Source organism: Colius striatus, chromosome 13 (assembly GCF_028858725.1).
Source record: "Colius striatus isolate bColStr4 chromosome 13, bColStr4.1.hap1, whole genome shotgun sequence".
Taxonomy (NCBI): Eukaryota; Metazoa; Chordata; class Aves; order Coliiformes; family Coliidae; genus Colius; species Colius striatus.
In genome coordinates this window covers 22,223,745-22,251,650 of record NC_084771.1, presented here as the reverse complement: position 1 = coordinate 22,251,650, position 27,906 = coordinate 22,223,745, and the positions used below count along the sequence as shown (strand labels likewise).

General features: G+C 40.4%; 1 protein-coding gene across 1 annotated transcript; it reads left to right on the top strand.

Moving 5' to 3' along the window:
• Positions 1-9: 9 nt before the first annotated feature.
• RADX (RPA1 related single stranded DNA binding protein, X-linked) lies at positions 10-27,627 on the top strand. Its single transcript, XM_062006735.1, has 15 exons — positions 10-683; positions 2,360-2,502; positions 3,244-3,436; positions 6,552-6,660; positions 6,809-6,900; positions 6,997-7,119; positions 8,309-8,416; positions 9,951-10,118; positions 10,654-10,814; positions 11,276-11,487; positions 12,651-12,719; positions 17,834-17,913; positions 21,810-22,103; positions 23,519-23,701; positions 24,578-27,627. The coding sequence occupies exons 1-15, from the start codon at positions 110-112 to the stop codon at positions 24,721-24,723; spliced, it is 2,655 nt and encodes an 884-aa protein (XP_061862719.1). The 5' UTR covers positions 10-109; the 3' UTR covers positions 24,724-27,627.
• Positions 27,628-27,906: the final 279 nt, after the last annotated feature.

The window sequence follows — 27,906 nt, the reverse complement described above, 5'->3', positions numbered from 1 at the left end:
TGGCTCGGCCCGTGACGGCGGGAGGCCGCGGCCGCCGGCTCCCGCCGCCCTCCCCCGCAGCGCGGCTGCGGCTTAGCGGCGCGGGGGGAGGGGCCGCGAGGACGCCGTCATGCAGGACCCTACCCCGGAACGCGGCGGCGGCGCCCGTCCCGCCGAGGAGAACCGGAGGGCGGCGGCCGGTCCGGCGAGCGACGGGTCGTCCTGGCTGCGGAAGGTGTTTGAGGAGGCGCGAGGCTCGTCGCAGCTGAGCGCGGCGCCCGCCGAGCCGCCGCCCGTGACGGTGGTGGCGGTGGAGCGGTACCTGGCCGCGGCCGCGCCGCCCGCCGCCGCGCAGTACTGGTACGACGTGACGCTGGCGGACGGCGCGCGCCAGGAGCGGTGTCACCTCGCGCCGCGCCTCAACCGCCTGGTGCAGCGCGCGCGCCTGCGGCCCGGCGCGTGCCTGCGCCTCCGCCGCTGCTCGTACCTGTACGACGAGAAGCGGCTGCACTACGGCTTCCTCTGCCTGGACGAGCTGGAGCTGGAGCGGGCCGCGGCCGCCGCGCCGCCCGCCGCGCCGCCGCCGCGCCGCCCGCCGCCCCTCCGCGGCGACAAGAAGCACTACCTGCCGCTCTGGAACAACGAGGATCCCTACGGAGACGTGTGGGTGGCGGAGAAGCCGCAGGCACAGGTGGACGTCGACGGTAAGCGGGGAGGAGGCAGCGCGGGAGGAGGGACGGGACTGTGGTGGCAGCGGGCCCGCGGGCAGCCGTGCGCTGCAGGGAGCCCTCCGGGGGCACCTGTCACTGTGAGGATGCGCAGCCTCGCCTCGCCGCTGGCCCGAGCCGCCAGCCAGAAGTAGCCCTTCAGGTGCCAGTGCTGGCGCCAGAGCCAACGTGCCGTACGTGTATTGGTTTACGTACTCGTTTACTTCGGGGGGGTGACTTGGTTTGCTGCTGGAGAGCAGCTCTGCAGAGAGGGACCTGGGAGTTCTGGTTAAAACTAAACATGAGCCAGCAGCGTGCCCTGGTGTGTATTAAGAAGAGTGTGAGCAGCAGGTCGAGGTTGGTTGTTCTGCCCTGGTGAGGCCTCATTAACATTTATAAATATCTAAAGGGTGGGTGTCAGGAGGCTGGAACACCCCTTTTTTCTATAGTACCTAGCAACAGGACAAGGGGTGATGGGATGAAGCTGGAACACAAGAAGTTCCACTTAAATATAAGAAAAAACTATTTCACTGTGAGGTGAGGGAGCCCTGGCACAGGCTGCACAGGGAGGGTGTGGAGTCTCCTTCCTTGGAGGTCTTCAGGACCTGCCTGGACATGTTCCTATGCGACCTGATCTAGATGAACCAGCTTCTGCAGGGGACTTGGACTATATAATCTCTTAAGGTCCCTTCCAACCCTGCCATTCTGTGATTCTGTGATCTGGAGTACTACATCCAGTCTTGAGCTCTCCAGCTCAAGACAGACAGGGAACTTCTGGAGAGAGTCCAGTGCAGAGCTACCAAGATGATCAGGGTACTGGAGCATCTGTCTGATGAGGAAAGGCTGTGGGACCTGGGGCTGTTTAGCCTGGAGAAGACAACACTTAAGGAGGGAACCTCATCGACACTTACGGGTACCACTTTTCTGTAGTGTTCAATGACAGGACAAGGAATAATTAGACATACACTGGAACACAAAAGCTCCACTTAAACACAAGGAAAAACTTCTTTCTTGTGAGGGTGAGGGAGCCGTGGCACAGGCTGTCCAGGGAGGGTGTGGAGTCTCCTCCTCTGGAGGTTTCCAAACTTGTCTGGATGTGCCCCTTGATCAAGAGGAACCTGCTTTAGCAGGATTGTCTCAAGAGGTCCCTTCCAACCCTGACCATTCTGACTTTACAAAGCATTGGCTGAAAGTACACCACTGCGGTGTTTGCACCTAATCATCTGATGTGTCACAAATATCTGTTCCAATAGTAGTCTGTGTGAGACTGGTTGCTCACATCTAGATGCTGGCACCCAAAGTGCAGCCAGTGTTGGGCTCGAGCCAGCCCCCAAAGCCTGATGACGTGAGTGGTATAAGCAGGACTTCTGCAAAAGTGTGATGTCCTTGCAATCTAACACCCATGTCTTTTGTAGGAGCTCTTCCACTTATCTGACAACACTTCAGTGTCGTTTTAAATGTGTCATCCCTTCTCTTTCAAAGAAAAACAAAACCAAAACAAAACTACGTGGTGTGCAGATAGCTCTGAACGTGAATTCGTGGGGAATAGTGTCAGCAAATGAGCTTTTGTGTTAGAAACATTAAGAAAATACATGACATGCCCTGTGCACTTTACTCTTGAAAACTTAAGTGTTCATTCATGAACTTTTTTTTTCTATTTTCTTTAATCTTAGTCTCCAAGCTGACTTCTCTTGGTCAGCTAGAAATGACCTGGAGAAGCAGAGTTCACTTCCATCCACTTCTTGTGAGAGTCCTGCACAAATCTAGACTAAGGTACTATGGGAAACCAGAGAAAAAACTGGATATGCCTTATCAGGTAAAGAGGGATAAATACATAAGTGAACCCCAAACAAGTAGCTGTAATATATTTGTAAATCATTATTCCCGTATAGTAAGCACATGAAGTTAATATGTTGTAGCTACTTTATATTAAAAATACTACTTGTACAAAAATGCTGAGCCCTTGAGAGTGGGAAACAGTGAATTTGCTGATTGTGTGTACAGACTCTGGTGAATGTGTTTCAGTTACTATAGTTCAGGTGAGCTTTTTGTGAATTAAAATATATATATATATATATATATATATATATATATATGGAGTTTTTAGTACCTTAAGAGCCTAAATGCTTCTGGTCTCTTCTGCTTTGGAAGCTGGAACATCCAAAATATATTTTTGCTTCACTGGTATTCTGAAATGTTATTCGAAATACAGCATTGTCTCAGGAAGAAAAGGATCTTTTCAGTATTGTTTCTTGTGCATGGTGTTTTCCCAACCTCCTCCAAAAACCACAGAGTGAAACTGGTATGCCTGTAATTATTGAGCACTGGAAAGATCAAGAATTTGGGCAGGGGTAGTTGTGGAGAAGTTCTTTTGTGGATACTAGGATTTCTTCAGCTCCAGCATTCAATACAAGTTCTGGAACATACTCTGTATCTATTTGTAATGATCAAAGGAATTGTTCACGAGTCAAGTAGCTGATGAATTATCCAAAATAAATACACACCAGAATGATGATAAATAAAAGATGAATGTATTTTGTCTCCTTTTTTTTTTTAGGCTTACTTTGAAGTTGCAGATGGTTCAGGCATGATGTCAATGGTTTTATGGAATTCATTGTGTCCTGAATGGTATAACAGTATGAAGGTTGGCACAGTACTTCTTCTTGAACAGTATGCTATCAAAACCAGTTACCCCTTTAAAACACAGCCAACCCCAGGGGATTCACAGATGAAGAGATTTGCTACAATTGGTTAAGTATTGCAGAAACCTGTTTTTATTCAATGAAATATAGCTGTACAAAGGTAGCTCTTCATAGAAATAAAATAGGAAGTGATCCATTGCTGACACTTAAGCAAAAAGGTGTTTATCCTTAGATATTAGCCCTAAAAGGTGTCTTAGCATCTAAGTTTTTATTGTTCTCTGGTTATATTTGGATCATGTCTACGAAGTTAATTGCCAAAATTAGTTACAACCTTTATTTTTAAAATAAATAAATAAAACTCTGATCCCTGATGTGAAACATTGGGGTCATGAAGACAAGCCTCTGGTAGGGAATTTTAATCTGATTCTACTTCCTGATTTATAATACAGTTATCATTTGTGCACTGCTCACACCTTCTTCCAGGTCACTGAAGCACATTGTCACCTGATCTGACTTGAGATTTTATTGTATATGGTCAAGGCCCAGAGTATCTGCAGAGCTCTACTGAATAAAAAGTTGCACTGGTGACTGCTGTCTGTGCAGAAACAGCAGCACCATGGGAGGGCATACATGAAGAATGTTTCTTGGCTACAAGAAAGTATTTTCTTACTTTCAGTTCTTTAGCGTGACAGATACTCAAAGAAACTGTGCTGCAGAAATGCAAGTGCTGCAGTATAACAGCCTTTTCAGACTGGATTAGGTCAGCTTTTTTTTTCTCTCCTACTTCACTGAGCTTCCCTTTGTGCTTTTATACTCAAAATAAAATGACAACCAACACTCAGAAAATTCAAGTAACTTCCTTGAAACAAGCAAATATGCGTGTTGGTGAAGGATGATATATGTATAACTGACTATCATTGACAGTTCCCTAATGCAGTTGGTACAGTGCACAAAAGTAAGCAATATTTTCCCTGCTAGAAGCAATGTCTTCTCTGCCTAATGTATCTTTAGCTTATTACCAGATCTTAATAGCTGAAGTGTTTACGATGAGTTGGCAGGAGAGAGAAACATTTAGGTGGGACTGGAAGTTTGTGAGGGAAGCTGGTGATGTTTATAAGCGAAAAAGTTGCCACAAAACCTTTATATGGGAAAAGGACAGAAAAAAAAATGCCATCTGAGGTGACTCTCTATGGACAAATATCACTTCATTTTAATGTCTCTATTCAGCCTACACTACTTATTTCTGCAAGTATTATTGGGGTAGAAATGTTAGCAAAAAGATCAAAATGGAAAATTAGGCCAATGGGCTGTAAAATGGAATTGATATGTAGTGGAAGAACTAAAAGTGAGTCTATGGTGAAGTGCTGTGGTGTATTTTCAGACCACAGATAAACTGTAGAAATTACTAATCTTCCTTTCATATCAGTGTATGTACACTATCTTCTCTCAGCACAAAACTCATGATTTTGTCTTAATATGAACTTGCTAAGCACGTAATACCATGTGTTGATGAATCCTATGCACTTATATCCTGTAAGAAGAGTCTAAAGAGAACAGAATATGCAGAAAAATTTCTAGAGCGGTTACAAAATCTATTTTATGCAACACCTGGTGTATGAGGAGGTTTTTTTGTTGTTCATCTGAAGTGAAATTTAATGCCTCACTAATTACTCCATGACTGACAGTCTCTGTATGCCCAATATGGGGCAATATTTCAGGGGTTTTTTAAGCATGCCCAAGTGCTCCAGAAGCTCCCCAGCTAGCCAGTTCAAACCATTAATTACACTGAATTGCTTAAGTAACAATTACTTTTTTTTGTGATCTGTTTCCCATTTGTAATTCCATTAGATCCCAACTTTCCAGTGTTTCATTCTGGAAATGTTGTAAAATGTGTGTGAGGCCCCAGAGGACTCTCCACTTTGCAGGACAGCATGCTTCAGGCAGAGTCCTAGATTTTGGGAAGCCAGTGCTGCATCGCTTGCTGCTGGCTGCAGCGTGGCTTGAGGTGCTGTTTCAGGATCTTAAACCTTTGGAGCTTAAATAATCTTGAATTCACCTGCTAGGCAATGTGTGCATTTCACAGGTCACTGATATTTTGTGGTACTGACAAAGAGTGCTGTTTCAAGTAGTCTGAACAGACTGTTGCTTCTTGAATCATCCCAGGGTATAGTCCTGAGTTGCATATATGCCTTTAATCTCAAGATGACAAAGCAATTGTTTTTGATGCATGGGAAAGTTTCATTTTCAGGACTTTTCTTTGTCCTAAAACACCGTGTGCAAAACCATGATTGTCACATAGAATCACGGAGTCCTCCAAGTGTGTTTCTAGAAAGCAGCAGTGAAAGAAAATTCTGAAGTGGAGGGTGTTGTTTGAAGGGTAACAAACAGCATCCTGATGTGGCACCTCTAGGCTGAGGGGCCACATATAATCACAGAAACAATTGTATACATTATTTATACCTATTTAATTACTTTTCTGAGTGCATTATTAGTCCCTTGCCCAAACCCAAGCATCTTGTAGAAACTGCATCAGTCTGCCTTTTCCATACCAGCAAGTTTTGTCTTGTCAGGAGAGACACACGGAGTACTACCTTGTGTATTCTAGAGGCTGAAGCCGTTCCTCTCATGTTTTTTAGTCCAGTTGCAGAATCCCTCACTTTCCCCAATGCTCCCTTGTGTTTGTTATTCAGCATCTAAACAGTCTGCTTTAGAAATCACATTTTTAGGAGCTGACGTGTCAAGGCCTTTTGTTTTCTTCCACAGCCATAGTGTATTTCTATCATATGAATAACTACCAGAACTGGTGTACAGTGTGGAAGCTCTGTCTTCTGTTTTGCCTCCCTATCTTCGAGTCAGTTTTAGATCTTGGTGACTTTTGAGAATGAAGGTAGCATAGAAAGTACTTTGTATCTATTCAGTACTGTAGAATAAGTTTCTGTTGCTGGTGTTTAAAACACCTGTCTGTATCAGACTAATGGGCTCACAAAGGGAGTTTGAAAAGTTAACATTGCTGAGGTGATAAAATTGCTTTGTTCGATGCTGTACCTGAATTCTTCACTTTATTTTGATGAAAACATAAAGTCAGAGGAGTAGATTAGTAATTTCACAATCAGTGAGATAAAGTTGGAATACTTCATTTAAGAAACTTCAGCCTGTTGGAATGTTTTGTCTCATTCGTATTCATGCCTTCAGATGTCACTGACTGCTTTTTATTCTTCATCAGAAATCAGCCTCAACGTCCGAGACCCTCCTACTAAAATAAGTATTATTCCGGAAGAAATGGTGAGGCCGGAGTGGGGATTACCTGAAGTTAAATATCGCTTTATCACAAGGTAAAAGAGAGTTGTGTTGATTGCCAAGCTGGTACTTGAGTTTCTCTGCATTGCACTCAATGTCAGTTGGAAATGTTTTTTGAGAAGTTTCTGAGGAAAAAAAAAAGCTTTGTTAAATACCCACAGTCTTGTTCTGTTTTGGTTCTAGGTCAGAACTGGATGACTTACCAAACAATCATTCCTGTGATGTTATTGGTCTTGTGACATTTGTAGGAAGGGCTGAACGAGCAAGAAAAAGAGGTTTTTCTATACATATGACTTTCATAGAATTTATCAAACCATTTTTAACTCTCTGTATAAATGCTTATATGTTTTTCTTAATATTTGTTTATACAGAACACGGTGAAGACTTCTGGCTCTATCGTTGGGCACATGCCATCGATGGGACCTCAGAGCAGCCATTCATACTGGAATTATTTGCAACTTCTCAGCCAGATGTGTTTAAGCATATTCACCCAAGTATTTGTCTCTCTATAATGCTTACTAATAATTATTGATAGTGGTTTTCTAGTTGGTTGCTAATTTCAAATTCTGGACAAACAGCATAAAATGTAAAATTCTGATTTTACTGCAATATCAAATAGAAGTAGCCATGGTTTATTTTCTCAAACAGAAAATCACTGATCAGAAATTAAGAGGCTTTTTAATTTTTTTAAAATAGTTTAAGTATTTGAAACCCTTATCATATTGCAATCTGCCAGTTAGCATAAACAAATAACTGGGTAACTGGGCCTGGGGCTTATTTAATCTTGTTAGTTTCAAACAGAAACTGATGTGAAGCACCTGGGACAGCATCTCTTGCATCAGAGGCAAATCAAGAAGGAAGCTGGTCAAATCTGTTACTCTTTTTGTCTTGTAAATAAGTTTAGGGTCTTGGAATAATGTGAGAGAATTGGAGGAAGGGAGAGGTGCAAGTGGAAAAGCTTCATTTCTTTGAATAAATTTTTTTTTGGCCAAACAGCAATCATCACCCAGCTGTATTAGCGATTGCATGTGAGCTAAGAATGATATATTTCAAACTGGGGAATCTTTAATGAAGTATTTTTAAACAGCTTTAAATATTTCTTCTTGCCCTCTTCCTCCAAGCACATTTCATTCCATTAACACTGATTGGTGTCACATGCACTTTTTAATATCACATGATGCAAGACCAGCTGCAAAACTCTGTTAAGATTATGGCTGTGTTCATCTTGAGTGTTCTGGAGGAGATGGCAAAGAATGACATTCCAGTGTTTAACTGAGATACTGAGTTTGTACTGACTTTGTGCTCTGTGCAAGGGTTTTGCAGTGGTATGTCACAACTTCTTGTGCTTTCCGTGATTTTTTGCTTTTTGTCCTTAAGAAACACAGACATCTAATATCCATACTTTTACTATTTGTTTAATTGATATCCTGCCTGGTAAAGTAGCTCATGTGTTAGTCCTAATATGTATGCTGAAATTTCCTGGCAGACTTATTACATTGAACATTCAATGATATCTCCATATTGTAATTTATAACAGGCAGAATACCTACTCAAACATTCATAGGGTCACAAACTAGTTTATCTTGTAGAGCACTTAATAAAATTAGTCCAGTGTGTGTCAGTCTTGACATTCTAAATCAGTGAAATATCAGGATAAAATGAATTTCTGTTTTTTTCCTCCAGTGACATATTTGGTGTGCACACAGATGAGAGTGGTGCGGGACATCACTGAGAATCCTTCCGGCACAATTTACCTTACAACTTCCAATGAAAGTCAGATATTCATTACAGGTAATATAAACTAGTTTTAGTTCTATGTAACTCTTATTTCCTTGGAAAAAGTATTTTTGGTTTACAACAAAATAATCAGTGCATAGTGGTAGTTTCCCTGTCAGAAATGGCTTTGAGTTAATAATAAAATACCACTGCAAAAAAAAAGGCAAGTTATATTCTTGTGAAGTATCAATGGGTGTATCTTATGAGAAGTACCCACATGTTACTAGATTAAGTCATATGTTTACTAATTCTTTCAGACTGATTTTATCCTGTGATAGTGTAGCAATGCAGATTACCACTTCCTTAAAACCATTATAAATCATTTGCAGCTTTTCTGGCTCACAGATTTCCTTTTTACAAAGGAAAAAGGAGGATATAGTTGTTCTAAATCTATCTTACCTGATCTTTTTCACCAAATATTTGGAGAGCTATTCTGTTTCATCTTTCCCAGTGGTATGGGAAGGGATGTGGTGCTGGGTTGCACTGAGGGATCATTCCTTCCAGATAGTCCTGTTTGAATACTCCCATCTGCAGTTAGGATACTCGTTATGGGCCTGTGGTACTGTGCACTAGATACCAAGCACAGCTGTTTATAGTGTATTTGCTCTTGAATCAGGAGGCAGATTGATCCAGTCAAGTGATGTTCTGGCCTAATTGCAAGGGAGTATAGGAGGCAATAGGTGTATCTTTCATGTATTTGTTTATCCAGCTCTTCAGTGTTCCTAATATGTCAGTCACCCAGTCTGAATCTTTCCACTGACAAGTAGAAATAGAGAAAAATATATGCAAAAGAAGCACCTGAGCATAGTCATTTCCATACACTTGGTCTTTACAAGCTAGGCAGGGTGTTTTAAGCTTAGTTGAACTAGAAAATTAGTCTTTTTGTTAGTGAGTTTCTAATGATTTAATTTACTCCCAAATGAAGTGTTTGAGAGGTTGTTCTTTTCCTTTCCTTCAATATATTTTGTGCGTAGTTTTCTTAGTAAATACTTAAGCTTTCCTCCACCCTAGCTCTGGTTCATTTTGTGTCTGTTTGAGTCCTGAATGAGAACTGCAGCTAGAGATTGCAAACCATTGGATAAGATTTATTTCATTTCACAGGTTAGATGTAGAACTGGTCAGATCACAATTTATTGGATAAAACCGGTAGTTAGTCCATATCTTGGTTTTCAGCCAGCCAGCAGTGAATCCATACCTTGCCAATCACCTGGCAGTAACAATCATTGCTGAACCCTGTGATTTTTGTTCTTTCTTGCTAATAAAACAATTTCTCATCATTTTATTATTTTGTATGCTCCTGAAAGTATTCTAGTAACATCTTTGCTAGTTGCTTTATTTCTTTCTATTACTTAACAGTTGTCAACCTTTCAGTGTCAAATGCAAGTGTTAGCCAAGGACACTGTTGGCTCATGGAAAGATGTCTTGTATTCTCTAGTCTAGTTTTTCGTAATTCATTTTTTCCTATGTAGGGTTCAGCATAGTTTCAAGATGGGAACAAGTGACAGCAACATGCTTTGGTTTTGATACTTGATTATTTTTGTTTTAAAAGGGTGGCACAAGGGCCAGCCATACACCAAGGACACCAAAGTGAAAAACTTCATTCAGTGGACTAAAACACAAAGCGAAGCTGATCAAATGAAGAAGACTGTCATTGGTGGCTATTATCCTTTTCCACGACCTCCAAATAACTTTCTGAAATACTGTAAAAACAATAAAGGTACCATACCATCAAATACCTTTAACACTTGTAGCCTTTTTCAGTTCAGTCTTACTCCCAGCATCAGTTAAAAAACAACACAGATACTAGAAGTGATTACACAAGTTTGTGATGTCACTTCATGACTAAATGTATCATAAGCTTCATGGTACAGAGGTATCACGGCACCATTAGCTGCAAGAGAGCTGTAGCAGCTTACATGAGCTACAGATCTGCTCAGAGGTTTTACTCTGAATGTTTTGCTAAATCAGAATTAAAGACAGTTATACTGAAGGATACAGTGCATTTGAAATTTCACCTGAAACAGTAGTTGTGATTTCTGATAATGCATAAGAAAAGAGGCTTGTGAGCTGGAAATGTTTATTGTTTAATTTTTCTTCCGTGTCACATGAACAACAAAAATGCTTACAATTCTTCAAAAATACAGTTCAAATTCCATTTCATATTCAGTAACAAATGATCTTTAGATTCTTGCATTCAGACATTTTGAGGTGTATTTCTTTAGAAGTTTTTAATGGAAATTCCTGTTCTGCAGTTGAGTCAGTGTTGAAAGCCATAGGTGAGACGGGGGAAGAGATTGAAGACTTGCACTACAGAGAGCACAAGCGCATTGCTGTTCAGGGCATAATTAGTGCCATCAGATACATCAGCTGTAACAATGCCTCTGAAGAAGCCTCAGGAGTGGAACTTGTTCAGGTAGGGTGTTTGAGACTTGATGCTATAGCACTTGAGCAACTGTGACTGTCATTAGAACAGAGAATTTACATTTGAGTTAGAACCTAGTGACATTGTCTCTTGATTAACTTCAGTTGATATTTTCAGAGTAAAATATTTGAAAGTCATCATTTAGAACTTTTTTTAAAAGCAATGATTCAGTTCTTTTTTGAAAGCCTTATGGTAGCCCTCCATAAAACTATCTATAAACTGGTCAGAAGTTACCCGTTTGGCTGACCAGATAACCTAGTGTAAATCAAAATGTAGGAAAAGCAACTTCTGCAACATGCTCACTGCTCATCCAGAATATGTCTTTTTAATATGATTGGAAGATAACTACTAGATATAGTGTGACTTGCAGAAGATTCCTTGAAAACTTGCATGTTTTTGACTTGGAAGCAGTAGCTTTGAGTGCTATTGAACTATTTTAACTGTTGTTGCAGAAAGATACTTCTCAGTCTCTTGAAAGTTCTGCTCTGTCCAAAGAAGACTGTGTTAACAAGGGAAAAAACACTGATCTTCAAAGCAAAGAAGTTAAGTCTTTTCTGGGGCCACATTGCACTCCTGGGGAACAACAACAGCACCAAGCTTTACAGTCAAAAAAGGGATCAGTCAAGAGGAAGATACCGTGCAGATTAAATACAGATGCAGAACAGTAAGCTCTCTTCATACATTTGTAGTGGTTCTTCTATAAAGTGTTTGCAGAAAATAGTTCAGAGCTCAGGCCATAGCAAATATATAAGAAAGCTTTAAAAGCCTATATAGTTTAATCTTTAAAAGGTAATTGGGTACTTTTCCTAGCATCAGATGATGGCAGTTACAGTGTTCGGGTTCACAAAGGGTGGATTAAATCAGGGTCTGGTTTCCAGTGCTCTCTTCTGATTCATATTTTTACTACTTCTTGTTAATCTCACAAATTTGAAATAAAAGTGGTTAGTAACTGTTACTTGAACCATACACAGCTTAGTGACATAAGCATGGAACAAGCAACAGTTACAGTGGTGTGAGGAAATTAGATCCCTTCACTGAAAATGCAGAATTGGGTTCGGTTACACCTATTCTTTCATTTCAAACATGCCTTGTTATTTTCTTTCTGCTTAATAGAATGTCCTGCATGTAGGTGTAATTTGCTGTCAGAAAGGCAAGTAGATAGTAGTGGGCATATGCTAACCTAAAGGCTCAAAATCACTGTGGCTCTGCTTGTGATGGGATTTAATGAAATTTTATTGCATGTGGACAGACATAGAAATGAATCAGTCTGATATAAGGAACGGGAATAAGAGATAGTAGTTTGTCTTATACAACTATATTAGTTTCAAGAGTAAAATATCTGCTTGGGTAAGATTGCCCTCTGTTGTAATGTTTGCACAAAATCTAATGTACCCATACTTAATATGAAAAGCCTGGCAGATACACTGACAGATTTGATGTTGCAAAAATCTAGCCTGTCACACCTGGTTTTTTTGTGGTGGATTTCTCATGCTGTAAAGGGTAGGGTTTTCATCTTGACTTTTCAGCTCCTAATGTCATAATGTAGGAAGAGGGTGGGTATTTGGAATATTTTGAGGGAAGGTGGAATTAATAGAATTAGGATTGTATGGAAACTTAAAACTAAGAAAACCCTGGTGAACAGAAGTTCTGTCCTGGCAGTGTTAACAGCAAACTTGTTGGTGGATTTCCATCCATGTTGGAAGAAGTCCAGCATTTCAGTGTCTTAGGTTAGTTCTGCCTGAAAGAAAAACATGCATGTACTTGGCTTGAAAGTGTATTTCCCTTGAAGTATATACTGTAAAATAATGGTGAATTTCTTACTCTAAGGGGAAGTGCATCTGTTATTCCTGTATCACCTTACCCCTATTTCACACGGTCTGCAAGAAGAAAGTTTGGGTAAGTCATGTGAAGTTTATTATGTTAAATCATTGCAAATGATCAAACAGAGCTATTTGAAGTGAAACTTTTGCAGGTCAGGAATCTGTATGGAAGTGAAATGGAATCTGTAAGGAAATGAAAGAACAGATCGGGGTAGAGTTTAATGTTTTCACTTCTTTGATGATTCTAGTTCAAATATATTGGATTGTTTTATTCTGAGACAGAATTTTGAGGGTGTTACTATTTTTATGTTGCTCCTAGTGCTACACAGGGAATGTATAGCATTTGTTTGTTTCAGAAAGATTACAGCTTAAGTTGGTAAGTCACAAGTGTGAGAGGGGGATGCTTAGATAGGTATTTAGCAAGCAGAGTGAACAACATAATAGCATTAATGGATTTGCTAGCAGTGGCTGAGCTATACATTGTCCTTGGTGCTGCAGAGGTGTAAGTATAGTTATCTGTGAGAAGCCACTTAGCTCCTTCCATTACCCCGTGCTCAGTCTTTATTGAACTCAGTTTGGATGACAGAAGAGTGCTTTTTTTAGAAATGCAGATAGGAATTCCAAACCCAGAGCCCTGACAACTGGAACCTGTTGAAATACCTACAAATGGGCAATTATTAAGAAAACTGAAAGAGTGGTGTCGTTTGCTAGTCTGGGGTACATTTTGTTTAAGTGCCATGAATTCTTGTCATTTGCTCCAAACACAGCTTGGGTAACCTGAGTGTTTGAAGCTTTTGGTGTCAGTCACTTCAGATGTTTGGGTTTCTTCATGGCAGTGGTTTTAGCTTGTGTCATGAGCACATACACCATTCAGTCGCCTTCTTAGTATACTTTTAGCACCTCTTCTCCTTCACTAAAACAGAGAGTCATGGTGCTAGAGGTATAGTAACAATAGTAATGATGGAGTTGGCAGTAAGTTGTTGACCATTCTGGCAGCATTACTGCCCTACAACAATATCTGTGTCTTGAAAAGCATTTCTTGGAAGCTAATTTACCAAAGCTTTTCCAGTGGGATAAATGAGGCTCTTCTGAGCCCACATGTCTGTTATCTCTGGTCCTTTTGCTAGCCACTGCATTTTCTAGGGGAAATGGTTGCTTGGCTCTGTGGCCCATTTGTTAAACACATGACTCCTGCCTTTAAGGCCCCGTCTACTCGGGGGCTTGCTTGGACCTGTGGCACAAATGCACGGGTAAATCAGGAGACGTTTTGCAACGGGAGGAATCCTGTTTTCTTTCACTTGCCGAGAAATGTTCTGTTTTTTTCTTGGGGGTGGAGGGTGGGAAGAATGTTTTCTCCCCATTTCTTAAAAGTGAAGCAAAAAGTTAAGGCATGTTTACTTTGTTCTCTGCTTTTCTCAATCTGCTACTCTCCTCGCTACCTGTGTGTCCACTCTATGCCATTAGTGCTAGAACCCCAACTAAAGGAGGAGAAAGTCTGTGTTGGATTATGGAAAGCTGTTTCACTCTATATAATTAAAAGGTAACTTGTGTATTTCTGTAATTAACGATGAAGTTGTACTGAGCTCTCCAAACTGCAAAAGAAAACTAGGAAATTAACCTGACATGGCTTAAAATTGCACTGTTTTCTGTTGTGTTGCTTAGAAGTAGCAGAGCGTCAGTTCTCACTAAGTACATTGATAGACTGATGAAGTAACAACAGCAGAGATGTATTTTGAAGTATCTATTCTAGCTTAGATTATTCTGTGTCAAGTATTGTGTGCAGTTTCTCAGCATGTGGCTGCATTTTTAATTTTTTTAAGCATTAAAAGCTTGTTGTAAGGATTTTTATTGACAGCCTCAGCTTCTGCATTTCTGAGGCTATTTATTTATCTGATTATTAAGGGTTTCAGAAAGAATAAAGTAAGAGGGAATTGGGTAATGCAATACTATTGTTGATATTTATGTCCTTACTAGTGGAGACATTCAACAGAAATGTACTTAGAAGCATTTAATATACTGCAAAGTAGTTTAATTGATAATTTATTGTGAATGGGGAAAGATCAGGAATTTCAGACAGGCATATTTTTATGTGGAAGTGAAAAACTCCCCAGGAGTTTGCTTAGCATTTTAATCTTTTTAGTTCCGCACTGCAGTTACCTTGGAGTCGCTGGTGCGTGTCGTGCTCACACTCTGCACTGCTTGAAAGTAACTTGTTTGTATGCTTCTATCCTTGCAGCTTCCCTTCTCAAAGTTCATGTTACTGACACCCCTTTGTCCTTTTCCCCTCCCCTCTGAACAGAGCTAAAGGATGAGGATCCTATAATATGGGGAAATTCAGCTAGAGGTTTGCATGACTTCAAGTTTCCCAGAGTCTGACGTTTCCTTCAGACCCCTTTTTCACAGGAATCAGAATTTTTCAGGGAGAATTGGTAGATACCAACCATCAATTTGTGTAGACTTGTCAAATTATCGTAGAAGGCTGTTTGGTTTCTCTGTTACTTGCCGCAGTAGATGCATATACCACAACCAGCCTATAAAATAAGACTTTTACCAGTTGTACCAGTGAGTGAGGGTGTTTGTTTTGGTGTTTTGAGTCCTTGCATCATTTGGCCATAGCTACAAGTTGTGACCGTTTTCTTTCTTGATTTGATGTATCACGTTTAGTCTCAGTGCTTAGGAAGTAGGTGTGAAACACGACACGTGCTAATTTCTCCAATTTCTAAACTATTCTTCTGCCATCAGTTTTGATTAATGTTGTTTTTATTGACTTACTTTAAAGTAAAAGGACTGAAAAGGTGAATGAATACCAGTGCACCTGGAAATAGTGAATAAAGGCTCTTTATGTCAAAGAGGGGAGTCAGCAGAGTGCAGGCTGGGAATAGCACATTTGGCATTGCACAAGTTCTCATAAAGCTGACATGGGCAAAATAGGAACGTGTGTGTTACGGTGTACAACAGCCACAGCATATTGCAGTAAATGGAAGGATTTGGGTTATATCAGGTGGCTTGCAGGCATGCTGGCTGGCACAGAAGCATATAAACTGTGTGTATAGACAAATACGAACCTCGCTCAAGTTACACTGTACACACATCCAGCACAAAGCAGTCCAGGAGGAGTAACATGTTCAGCAGATAGAAGATACCATCCCAGCAAGAGATCTGTGAAAGCAGTGGGGGAAGATAGTGACAAGTTATTTTTGCATTTTTCAGAGGCTCTACTAGCACTAAATCAAAGCCAATTCACCTCCACAAGCAGGAAATTTGAAAAGAAACTGTTTCTATAATACCAACTTGTCAGCAGTATGACTTGGTTAAATCCTCTGCTCTAGCAAAGAGGGAAGCTGGTGTGTTTCTCACCTGCCCTGCTGCTTTCTGACCAAGCCTTTCCTAACGCTGGGATGGATTTTCACAGCTCGTGTTGAGATCTGGGTCTCGAAAGTGACAATTAGTTTTGTGGGCATTCATTTTTAATTAAACTACTTTTGTTAATACTTTTGAAGTTGACCTCTAATGGCTCAAAAATGTATTAATATAGCAGGTATGTAAATGTTTAATTTGGTGTTATGCATACACAGTAATTGCTTTCCATGATGGCTCTTGTAGAGGGAACGAACTCGCCCTACGATTCTGTTTTCATGGAAACATTCTTTTATCCAGAAATAGGAAGCACAAATTAATTACTGAATTATCACTTCAGAAAGAGAAACTTTCCTTCTGCTTTTCATCAGAAAACATAAAAATGCCACTGCATAACCTTAGCTCTGACACCTTGCATGTATCTTTCCCAGGTTGCCCTCAACCTTAACATTTGCAAAGTCACATAGAAACACAAACAAATTTTTATTTACCAACATTTTTAGCACAACTCTGCTGAGAAGCTTTGGTGGGTGGTGGGAAGCAAGGAGGGTCATGCTGTTTGGAAGTTCCCTATGTGGCAGGGTTTTTTATTTACAAAATTAGGCAACTAAAAGCTAAGTTGCAGTTTGTGCTGCTTAAATGAGGATTCTTTTGTGCCTGGAATTGGAGATCACAAGAAGGTCACTCCAGTACTTGGCCCACACCATGCTGATAGTGCATACAATAAAATGTACTTTCATACTGAAAAACCACAATGTATTTCCTTTTATCTTTTCACTAGATTTTAGATATTTCCAGCTGTTCTGAATCACTGACATGAAGCTTTCAAGCTGTATCTTGTTATGAAATGGGAAATACTGAACCTGTAAATCCTTATGACTGAATACAGGATGTCCCACTAAGCAGCATGTTTGTCTTTGATTCCTTTTTCACTGTCTGTTGTTCCTGTGTATTTGCAGTTACCGTATTTCATTAGTAACTACTTTAGTCCTGTGGAATTTTAATAGTAACTTGACAGCCTTGCCTGTGTCTCAGTTGTTTGTGCTGCAAGACAAGCAAGACAGTCTTGTTCAGACATCATGATGAGTTGATAATAAGAGGAATGAAGCAAAGAAGAAAGGAATAAACGGGCCTAAGAGCTTACTGTACCATGTTGTGGCTGCAGAGTGTTAGATTTTTCTCCTGCATAATTCATTAGAGAATGTCAATCATTAGAGATTGTTAGAGAGTACTTGCTTACTGTGAGTTCAAAATGTTGTGGTTAAGAATGTCTGTTTCACAAAAACCTCATTTGCTTGATTGTTAAAACAGGGGTAGTATGTCCAAATACTTGAAATTTCTGTGTCACTTTGGATTCTGGAGTGTTGATGCAGCACCATTCATGCTGAACATTCATGTCTTGACTGCTGGCCGTGCTGTCATGAGAGTGCCGCAGCGTGCTGTGCGACTGTTTCAGAGACAGTTCTCAAACCTGTTGGCCATCTGTGATGTTCAGCCTTTAGTGCTACACGTGCTGTTTCCGTTAGGTTCCCAGTAGAGGGCAACACACGCTGATTTTTGAGTGTAAGACATTTTCTAATCTGTTTCACAAGGCAAAGAAACAGCCGTCCTTGTCCTGAGCTCTTCAAAACTGATTTACTGAGCATAGTAAATCTCGTTATGTCGAGCTGCTGTATTACAAGTGTTGGGATATGAAACCAGGTACTGTAGTGCTCACTCACTGACACTGGGATCATTTCTCACTAGAAATCTACTGAGTTGGATTTTTTGCTGCATAGTGTTTGAGGTTAAATAGATTTTAAATATCTATATGCTGTAACTTTCTTTTTATAGCTTGACTGAGTTTCAACATGAAGATTTTGGGCAAGATAAAAGTGGACAGGCTGTACCAGACAGTTTACAGTCCTGCACAGGTATGTTGCATATAGTTGTTACACTAACCTTAGGAGGTTTAAGCCTACTTCTCTTTGGGTCCCAAACAAGCCACAAAGATACCTTTATAACCCCTCTTTGTCAAGACAGCTCTTCTGTATGTCCCGCTCCATCAGCCTCTGGAGAGCCACTGTACCAGCCTATTGCTAATGTCATACTCTGCTCAGTTGTGTCCCTGATGTGTTCTAAAGGGTGTCTGGAAGGACAGCCTTGGGCTGTTTCCCAGTATGGAGAATAAATTCTCAGTGTTGCTTTATACAAGATATAAGTTAGTTTTGTACCTCAGAAGCCCTTGGTAGCATAAGACCTCACATTTTCTGTTGGCAGTTTTCTTGCTACAGTGATCTAGGTATGATGAAATTGTCCCTCTCTGGGAAGGTAGTCCCAAAGCTCTGTGAATACCTAATTAAAAAGGCAAATAAAAGATGTGGGGAGGAAATGGATGAAACATACAAGCCAGTAATAAGAGTGAGATTTGGCTTAGGGATTTTTCTAAGTTAGTATTATTTTTTCTTTCTTCCCTCTGCAATTGAAAAATAAACTCACATTCCGTGCAGTTGGCTTCTTCATGTCTGTTTGTGCATGAGGAAGGCTGTCTGATTTGTCAGTATATGCAGCTTGGTCTGGTTTTTATTTTAAGCAAATATTTTGACGTTTGCCTCTTTTCAAAGCTGACTGAATATACTCTGAGTCGTGTCATTTTATCTAAAAGTTCATTTACTATGAGAATCTGTCCCAACATTAATACCTGCCAGTTTCCATCTCTGTATAGCTGTAGTGCGTATGATGTTGTCCATCCTTTTATTTTTGCAAGACAGCAGTTCAGCTTTATTTAGTAATGACCATGAGAGGTTGTCTTTGTAGTCAGTTGATGATGATCTACTTCATTGTGCTGCTTTAAAGCAATAGAAATTAGTGTATTTTCCCAAATCTTTAATATATTAAGAGACTGAAAGGATGAGGAAACTTTGAAATTGGACAAGAATTAGTACAAGTGATTGTTTAAAGTGAAATTTTATGCCAAAGAGAGAGCAGCCTTAGGTACTGTGTAGAGATCCATTCTTCAACAGTAAGAATACATGTCTGTAAGCAAGTCTGATAATTCATTACTTCATTGGTTGTTAATCTTCAGTGAAATTTTTTTGTTGCTTTTAAAAACAACAAATCAGATTGAGTGTTCTCAGCTGACATTATTTCTGGTGTCTGTAGTGTTTATTGTGCTGTGCTGTTTCCCTCTCCAGAATGTTTGGGATATCATGTAATCTGATAAAATGGATGCACATGTGCAGTTTCAGGGAGCTAGTTTAAAAGGCTGGGTTTTATAAGGATGTGAAGATGTACAGTGCCTCGTTTTTTTAACTACAGTAAAGAAATCTTGCATTAGATACTTGTCTTTTGATATTTTATTTGTATATTTATATCTAAAAAGCAGATATATTGCTATACTTTTCTTCTTAAATTAAGACATCATTTGCACTGATATTTCCTCAGTATGTATGAAACCCTGTGTAACTTCAGTTGGCTGATACTCAAAATAAATCTATCAGTCCTTCATGTGATAGACTTAAGCAATAATTACATGCATGTGTGTAAATGTTCCTACTAAGCATATGCACATATTTTTCTCACATAGTGTCAGTCCTCCTGGCAATATTATTAGTCTTGTATAAAATACTGTTGAGCTGATGCTAGTTTTATCCAAGTAACAACAGCATGTTTATATTTGCCTTGACAAGCCTACCAACTCTGATGTGTGCATCAAAGTGAACTCTGTTCTAAGTTGTGTTCCTTTTTGAACATCCCTGAGATTTTGAAAATACCCTTTTGTTCAGCATTCTGAGATTATGTGTAAATGATTGTGTATCATATACTTGACTTTCCATTTACTGATGGTTGCCATGGACCCAGGGAGAGCTCTTTTATTTTAAATACCAGCAAAGGAGACTGCCCTTACCTGCTTTTAGAAGATATTTATGGGAACATGATTTTTTGTTTCCCTCCTCTTTTTATAACTGTATATTAACAGTGCTGACGCTTTTGTCTCTTAGCAGCTCACTGTCATAGCAGCCTGCATCAAAGTAACACTTCTTGCATAGTCATCATATAGATGCATAAAAAGAGACAATATCTAAACTAAAATAAATCATTAAACTGTAGATTTTAAATGTTGCAATATCATGGTGCAGGGAGGAACGTGGTTGGGATAAGGGTCACTCACTGGAATTCCATTTACTCCATTTACTGCTTTTGGCAAGAAGTGTCAAAGGAGGAGTAAAAGATTGCAGTCAGTGCTGTCAGATAACTGTGAAGCAGAAGTGCACTGACTTGGATTTACTACCGAAAGTATTTGAAGAGAGAAGCTTTACCGTAACAGTGCAGGCTGATGGCCAGATGAACAAAGAAAGAAACATTTGCTTTGGACTCTGATTATACAGTAGATTTTTTTTTAATCCTTTTGCTAACTGCACTCAAAACAAGGTTCATCTCATTTTTTTGGGGGGGGAATCAGATCTTTAGATGTGCACCGTAGCCATTTCTGGATTTTTGATGGTTTCAAGAAGAAAGTCTTTGCTGCCAAAGGCTCTGGAGGCTAGAGGAGGTCAAACATTTCCTGTATTTTCTTCTAAAGCGTGGCCAGATCATTAAAGATTTCAGCATATTCTTGTTGGAATAACAAGTGGGGGCTGTTCCTGCTGTGTTGTCCTAATTACACATGTGTTTATGCTAAGTTAGTAATGAGTGTACAAGCAGGACACACAAATTAGTGCACCAATTATATATTGAGGGAGAAAAATCAAGTCTTAATTGAAGTTTAAGAAAGAGAAAGGGTGGGGTTTAATCCCACTGCTTCCATTCTGAATTGTTTTGTGCTATATTTGCCTAACAATATAAAGTGCTCAGGCTTGCACACAATACTGTAATTCTCCAAGGAAAATAGTGAGAAAAAAATATGTTTCTTGGTGTAGCAGCTTTCACATGCCAGTGAGGAATTCCAGTTCTGTGAGAAAAACCGCTGCAGAGTGTTTATGTAATCCAGAGCTCAGTTTCAACATTGGTGTCAACTTTCTTTGAATTGACTGTCCTTTCGTGTCTGACTCAGTGCATTAAGACTTTTATTTCCCTTGTTGAGTATTGTTGCATATGTTGTATCAAGTTTGTCCGTGTACATTCTGGTTTCTTCATTTTTCAACATCCTGATACTCATTCATAGCATTTAGGGCACTGAAAAGAAGTAAACTAGCCTGCGTTCACAGAGAAATGTTGGGGTGGAGAACATGCCCAGTTCAGAAGGCTACCTGATGAGAAGTTCTTTCCCAGGCAATGGAGGAGACACAAGACTTCTCTGGAAATATTTTGAAGTGAGCTTTCTAATAAGCTCAAAAAGATGAGATTTAACATTTGCCTTAAAACTTTGAAGCTTCTACCATTCTCCCAAGTCCTCAAGTTCTATGAAGCAGGAAAGAATGGAGCTGCCGTTGACTGTATAGCAAAACACTGTAAAATGTAGTCTAGTCCTCAACATAAGCATGTAGTTCTTGTGCAAGGGATGGAGAAGCAGGCTTTCACTTACACCCATCTTGAAGTCATTTTCATGGTTTCTGGCTGCTCATTAAACGTTTCACATGCTCTGCACACATGAGCCACAATGATGCTCTTCATGTGGTGAAATAAGTCCTTTTACTACAAGTCTATTCTCTGCTATTACCAGTTTACTCCCATTTCAGCCCTCATTGGAATTCGTTGTGTTGTATGTTTTGAATATTCTGCCATGTCTGCATAGTTGTAATCTTCTAATTGCAGTATTTGTCATGTCTCAGAGGAGTGAGTGATTCCGTGAGCATATAAGCAACTACATATTTTTCTGTGTTTCTAACAGACCCAGAAGGAATGAGTGATACACCTGAAACTGAAGAGACTGGAGCAACTTGTGATTCCTGGCAGAGTGGCCTGTGGGCACAAGTGAAAGACAAGTTAATGAAATATTTGCATCACAGCAAAATTTTCCCAGAAAGCATCCCACGTAAATTTGATTATCTGCACAAAGACTTACTGATGCAACAGTACAACCTTCATGCAGCAGTGCACCAGCCAAAAGAAACCAGAACAGAGAAAAATATCACTGAGTTTAAAAGTGCTAGTGGCCTTGGGTATTATGAAGTGACAGTTCTGGGTAAGTATTTGGTAGCTGGGCTTCTGAAAAAGGTTAAGCAAGAGCAGTATAAAATCATAGCTTTTGCCGTGTTAACTTGGGAGCGGCTTGAAGGTTCATCAGAAACTGAATGGGTTTCTCTGAACTGATAGTTGATTCTGAGTAATTCTTGTAGCTTAAATAAAATGATTGGCATGTTAGATTTTTGTTGGACTTGTGGTTTAGGATGGGGTTTTTTTACCAGAAAGCAGTAATTCTCATTACAAATACCTTCAAGTGAAATGTTTCTGCCATCACTTGTGATATCAGCACAATTTTGTGTGTATCATTTGAGGAATATGTGTAGCCCTTAAGCTTTTGGTTACTGCAGTTAGAGGGAGGTCCTGTTCACTAGTTCAACCAGTCTGCCATAATCAGGTGAATTATTCAGTTGCACTTGATTGTCAGCTGACTTTTCTGCTGGATGGGTATTCACCAGAAACAAGTTAGTGTTCTTAAAGGGAAAGGGACAACTATGAATGCTTCTTTGGAGCTTTATTCTCAAGGTGTTTTTTGAGCACTGTTGCTCCCAAAGTGCCTTTTTTCCATACTAGAATTAAGGGCTGTGCTTTAGCCCTGCTCATCAACTGCTCTCTGCTGCTTCTGGGTGGCACAAAGGGGCTGTTGATTGATCTTTATTTGTTAAAATACAAATATACAAGTATCTGCTTGTTAGTGTTACTATGGGATCTTAATCTTTTTGTTTTCCTACTAAAAGGAGAATGAAATTGCCCAGCTACAGATCCTTATGATAAGCTCCCATAATTTAGAAGTTTCTATTGTTTGCTAAGGGAGATTTGCAGGGAAGATGTTTGGATATTTACAGTCACTGGAATCCTGACACTGAAAATATACAAGATGAAGGAAGCACAGGTATTGCACTACATACACACTAGTTCTAGAGTGAATTCTTCTGTCCTTGTAGTAGTGACAAGGTTTAGAAGGAGTGTGAAATGGCTTCCAATGTTGGTTTAGTCCCTTCTGAGCTACCATTAGCTTTCAATCATAGTGTGTTACAACAGCATATCAATTTGAATGTGCTTGTGTATAATGTACATAGGAAGAAGTGTGGTTTTAGATGTCAGTTACAATGAAAGTAAATAAAAGTCAGTGTTCAGTCTGCAATATTTTGGGTGGCTTTTTTAAATGGTGCACTGTTGAGGTGAGGGAGCACTGGAACTGGCTGCTCAGATGGGTTGTGGATTCTCCTTCTCTGGAGACATTCAGACCCATCTGGATGAGTTCCTGTGTGACCTACACTAGGTCGTCCTGGTCTGGCAGGGGGTTGGACTTGGATGATCTTTCGAGGCCCAGCCCTTGAGATTCTGTGACTCTGATGAAGTTGCTAATGGGCTGAAGCTGAAGTTTTCCTCTAACTTAAATATTGTTCTCAACAGGTATAAACCATGATGTAGCAATAGATGTTGCGTTTCTTCCACTGTTTTGCCCTGAAGATCCCCACTTATTTCAACTGGAAGACATTCAAAATGATACGTTGTTGTCTTGCATGAGTTGCATCTCTGCCTGTCCGCACAAGGCCACCAGCCATGGAGGGCTTCGCCACACCTTTCCACTTTCAAGTGAGACTGGCTTTCATTGACCTTACTTACTGATCATTTCATGTTCTGTCTTTCAATGCAAGAGTTAATCCTCTGTAGAAATCTCTGGTTTAGGTCAGAAATTGTTCACCTCTTCAAGGAAAGACCCATGAATTCTGTGTGACCACTCTCAGTAGAGATACAATACTGAACTTTCGAGGCAGTTTTTATCGGAGCTGTTCTCACACTCTGAAGATAGTATTTTAATATCCAAACCACAAACTCCTAAGTGACCTAGATAGTATTTGCAGTTATTGATGCAAAATGTTCCTGACATAGCAGATGGTATGACTGCCTGAGCACTTGGCTTGTTCTGCTTTGAAAGAGAGTAGAACAACTGTCAGTCAGTCAATCCATTTCACTGACGTCGCTCTGAAGGCACACTGCAATGCCTATAAGCTGAAGTATTTACCTGCTATTCAACTGTTTTCTTTCAGATTACACATCTAATTACTAGCACCTCATGCCAGATATGGTGAATGCTGTTCATGTGCATCATCCTGCGAAGTGCTGTATGAGCATTGTGTTTATATAGACAAACCTGATCTTACTGAAATAACATCTTTACTTTTCCTTGAATAACACTATGAAATCAAAGGATCAGTAATGATTAAGTAATGCATATTTCAGCTTTTCAGCATCTAAGTCCTGACACTGTTGTTTCTAGTGATTGAACATACTAAGAAAATTCTACCAAAAAACCCCCATAAAATCCCAGCAGGCCAGCATTTAGTAGCTAGAGTGGGGGTTTTCAGTGAAAGAAGGCTGGCCATAGACACGTTACTGCACGGAAAACAATGTCAGGTCATTATACCTTTGCACTGGATGGACAGTAAAACACCTTTTCTTAACTTGTAGATGAACTTGTCAAAGCGGCGACGGATCTGGATGGCAAACATGTTGTGTGCATCTTGGACATCTGTCACTTGGGTGACGATAAGGTGGAAGTCTTTCTGAGCAAAATCTACCAGACAGTGGAACCTGGTGTGTCAGATCCAGTGTAATTTAATAACTTATTTTTTCAAATTTCTGTTGAAGGATGGGAGGGAGGTGAAATGTCTGTAGTTTGAGTACACCCTCGACACACTGCTCTGTTCTAGAGCTGACGGGCACAAACATCGGGTTATGATTCTCAGAGCAGTTGTAAGGATCGCCCAGGTAACTGAAAAGGACGATTGTTGCCTTGAGTTGTTGTCAGTCGTGAAATGGATGACAATGATGGTCACTTGTGTGGAAGGACAAACAGGCAGTACAGTAAGCTTGTCTTTTGGTAGGATACCAAGGAGTATGATTGTCATCCCTCTTTCTCTGCCTGCGCACGTACGCACACAGGAGCGGATGTATCAGGGTGAGAACTGAGAAGAAAGACAGGCTTTCCCAATATTAAAGGCAATGTTTGCAAAAGAATTCACTGGCTGGAATATAAATGTAGGCTGAAAATTAGAGTAACCTTGAGTCTCAGAGCTGATATGTTCCATGGTGACCTTCTGGTGGGAGGTACTAGGGGCAGCCTAGCTCTCTTTTGACTCAAAGCTTAATGTGTTTGTGAAAGGGATTTAATGCCATGGTGCCTTTAGTACCAGGGGCTGGACTTAGTGATCCAAGAAGTCACTTTCAGTTCTTTTTGCCTGAGCAAGGTCAACTGCAGTGCTTTTGTAAGTGTGCTTTTGTGAGTGTAGCACCCAAAGGTTCTTAATGTATTTATTAATTAAATAATTTTTAAAAGAAACTTTGGTAGTGGAACTTGCTTCTGACTTTGCAAGAGAAAAACTCTGCTGCTTAGCATGGCAGGATGCACAGTCTGACACACAACTAGGGGATTTTGTGTTATCACCTCTGTCCTCTTCAGTAACAGTTGCGTTCTGAGCACACAAAGGAGCCCAGCAGCTGAGGGAAGCTGCTGCTACACAGGAGCCAGAGACTACGATTTGGACAACTTCTTGTCTGTATGCTAAGTAGCAGCTGGTTCCTCTGAGTTCTTAACCAAGTCCCACTTTTTCCTCCCATGTTGAACAGCCTCAGATCATTTGTGCAGCTGGACCCTTAGGAAGTTATTCTCAAGTGGGAGCTAAGAGGCATTGCTGTTTGACAGCTTGTCTGTGAAAGAAGCTGCTCTCAGGTCAATTCTTTGAGAAGGAAAGATTGCATTATGGAAATTTGCCAATTCAATTGTAGCTTTATTGACCAAAGCCCACAGAGTTCATTCATAGGAACAGATTTCTCCTTTTGTGGAAAACTGAGGCACGTTTTAGCAGCCTGTTTGTAACTGAGTGTCTGTTTCAGCTAGTAAGTCGCTTGTCTGCTCTGAGGCCAGTGGACTTTGTCTTCAGGTACTTAAATTCTGTACCCTAACTTGAGGTAATTGAAGGAGAAACTATAAGTATGTTAATTTTAGTACAAGTTTGTAGGCAACTTCAGATAAAAAGTAAAAGCCTTAACATTCTGAAGACATTGATACTATTATTCTGTCTCTCTAGTGTGGTTTACGATTTTAAAATGTGTTAATGCAAAAGTGGATCTTGACGTGCACAGGGGCTGAGAGTTAAATGTGACTGTACTGGATGTTCCTCTTTAGTGTGACCACACAGAGTTGGTGCTAGAGCAATGTGTGTCAGCCCATGGCCCTCAGCCTCTCACAGCCTTGCACAGATGGGAAATGAAAACGTCCCCTCCTGAGAAAAGCACAGTGCTGCTTGGAAGATGATTCTGCTCTGAGTTTGTTGTTCATGGCTATGTGACAATTAGAGGCCATTGTTCTGGAGTGAGAGAGATTTGCACCAGCACTTCACGTACCAAACTGAGCCGTGCTGACCGTGTCAGCGAGTAGTTTATCTTTAGATATACTTCTGGTCGAAGTCTAATTTTACTGACACCATTCTTTACAGAAGTAATTTTGAAGTCCTCCTCTTTGTAGGACAGGAGTGATGTGGCTGTCACAGAGGTGCTCTGCTCAGTTGCTCTGGCCACTCCATCCATCCCACGCAAAGGCTGTTGCTGCATTGCACCGCATACTACACTTTAAACACGTAGCATTAATCATTTCATCCTCCACGTTAGGGCTTCCTAACTCTAAAAGAAATGCCAGAATGGTGTGAGAGATGTGTAATACACACCTGAGGCTTTAAAGTATTTAATGGTATTTTACAAAAGTGTTGTTTGACATTTCTATGGCAAAAGCAGGGAAGGAAAGAGATTTCTTTACTCTTGCAGAATGAAGTGCCAGTGTTAGAAGCACGGGCACTGTGTATAGCTAGAGAATATTCAGCTCTTCTGGTAGAGTTGGAATTCCAACACTCAGGGTCATTTCATAGAGGCCCTTGCCCCCTCCCTGTAAATTATGATGAACTTAATATGCCAACTTCAGTTGCTGAAGTGTTGCACTGTTAATCCCAGGCTGCACCACTATGCCTGTCTCCCTTTTCCCTGCCAGCCCAGCACAGGATAAAGATCCTATCTGCAAAGAAACTACTTACTGGTTTATATCACTTGGTGTCTATTGACACCAGTATGAAACCAAAGTATTTCTGGTTTCTGAGTCTGTCCAAACATGTTGATTTTGCCATGTTAACAGAACCTTGCAAGATGTCATAGGAATCCTCTTTCTTGGTGCAGTGTATTGCCCCTGCTGAGGGCAAAAATACCGTCAGAGCACATTCCCTAACTGTACAACTCATACCCAACCAAAGAACTGAACTCTCAGAGCTTACATTGGAACATTTCTTGTGGTTCCAGCACTAATTTCAAAGAAAACTAGAGGAAGATACACTGTGTGTAGCTAATGGTACTTCAGAGTGTATAAAACTTAAGTCATTGATCTGAGAGGTAAGAACCATTTTTATTTCATGTGATGTAAAACCAGAGTAACGCTGCAACCTGAGGAATATCAATAAAGGGATTAATCTCTGTCAGTGTCTTGCATTACTTCTTTCCATTATCTTTTCACTCCTGAAAGCCATCTCCGTTTTCCAAGAATCTGAGGGGAGATCTTCTCAACACTTAGGAATAAATACCCAAAGGGCAGGTGTTGAGAGGATGGGGCCAGTCATTTTTCTGCAGTGCCCAGGGACAGGAGAAGGGGTAATGGGCACAAGCTGGAACACAGGAAGTGCCACTGGAACATGAGGGAAAACTTCTTTACTGAGGGAGGCACATAAAAGCACAGGCTGCCCAGGGAGGGTGTGGAGTCT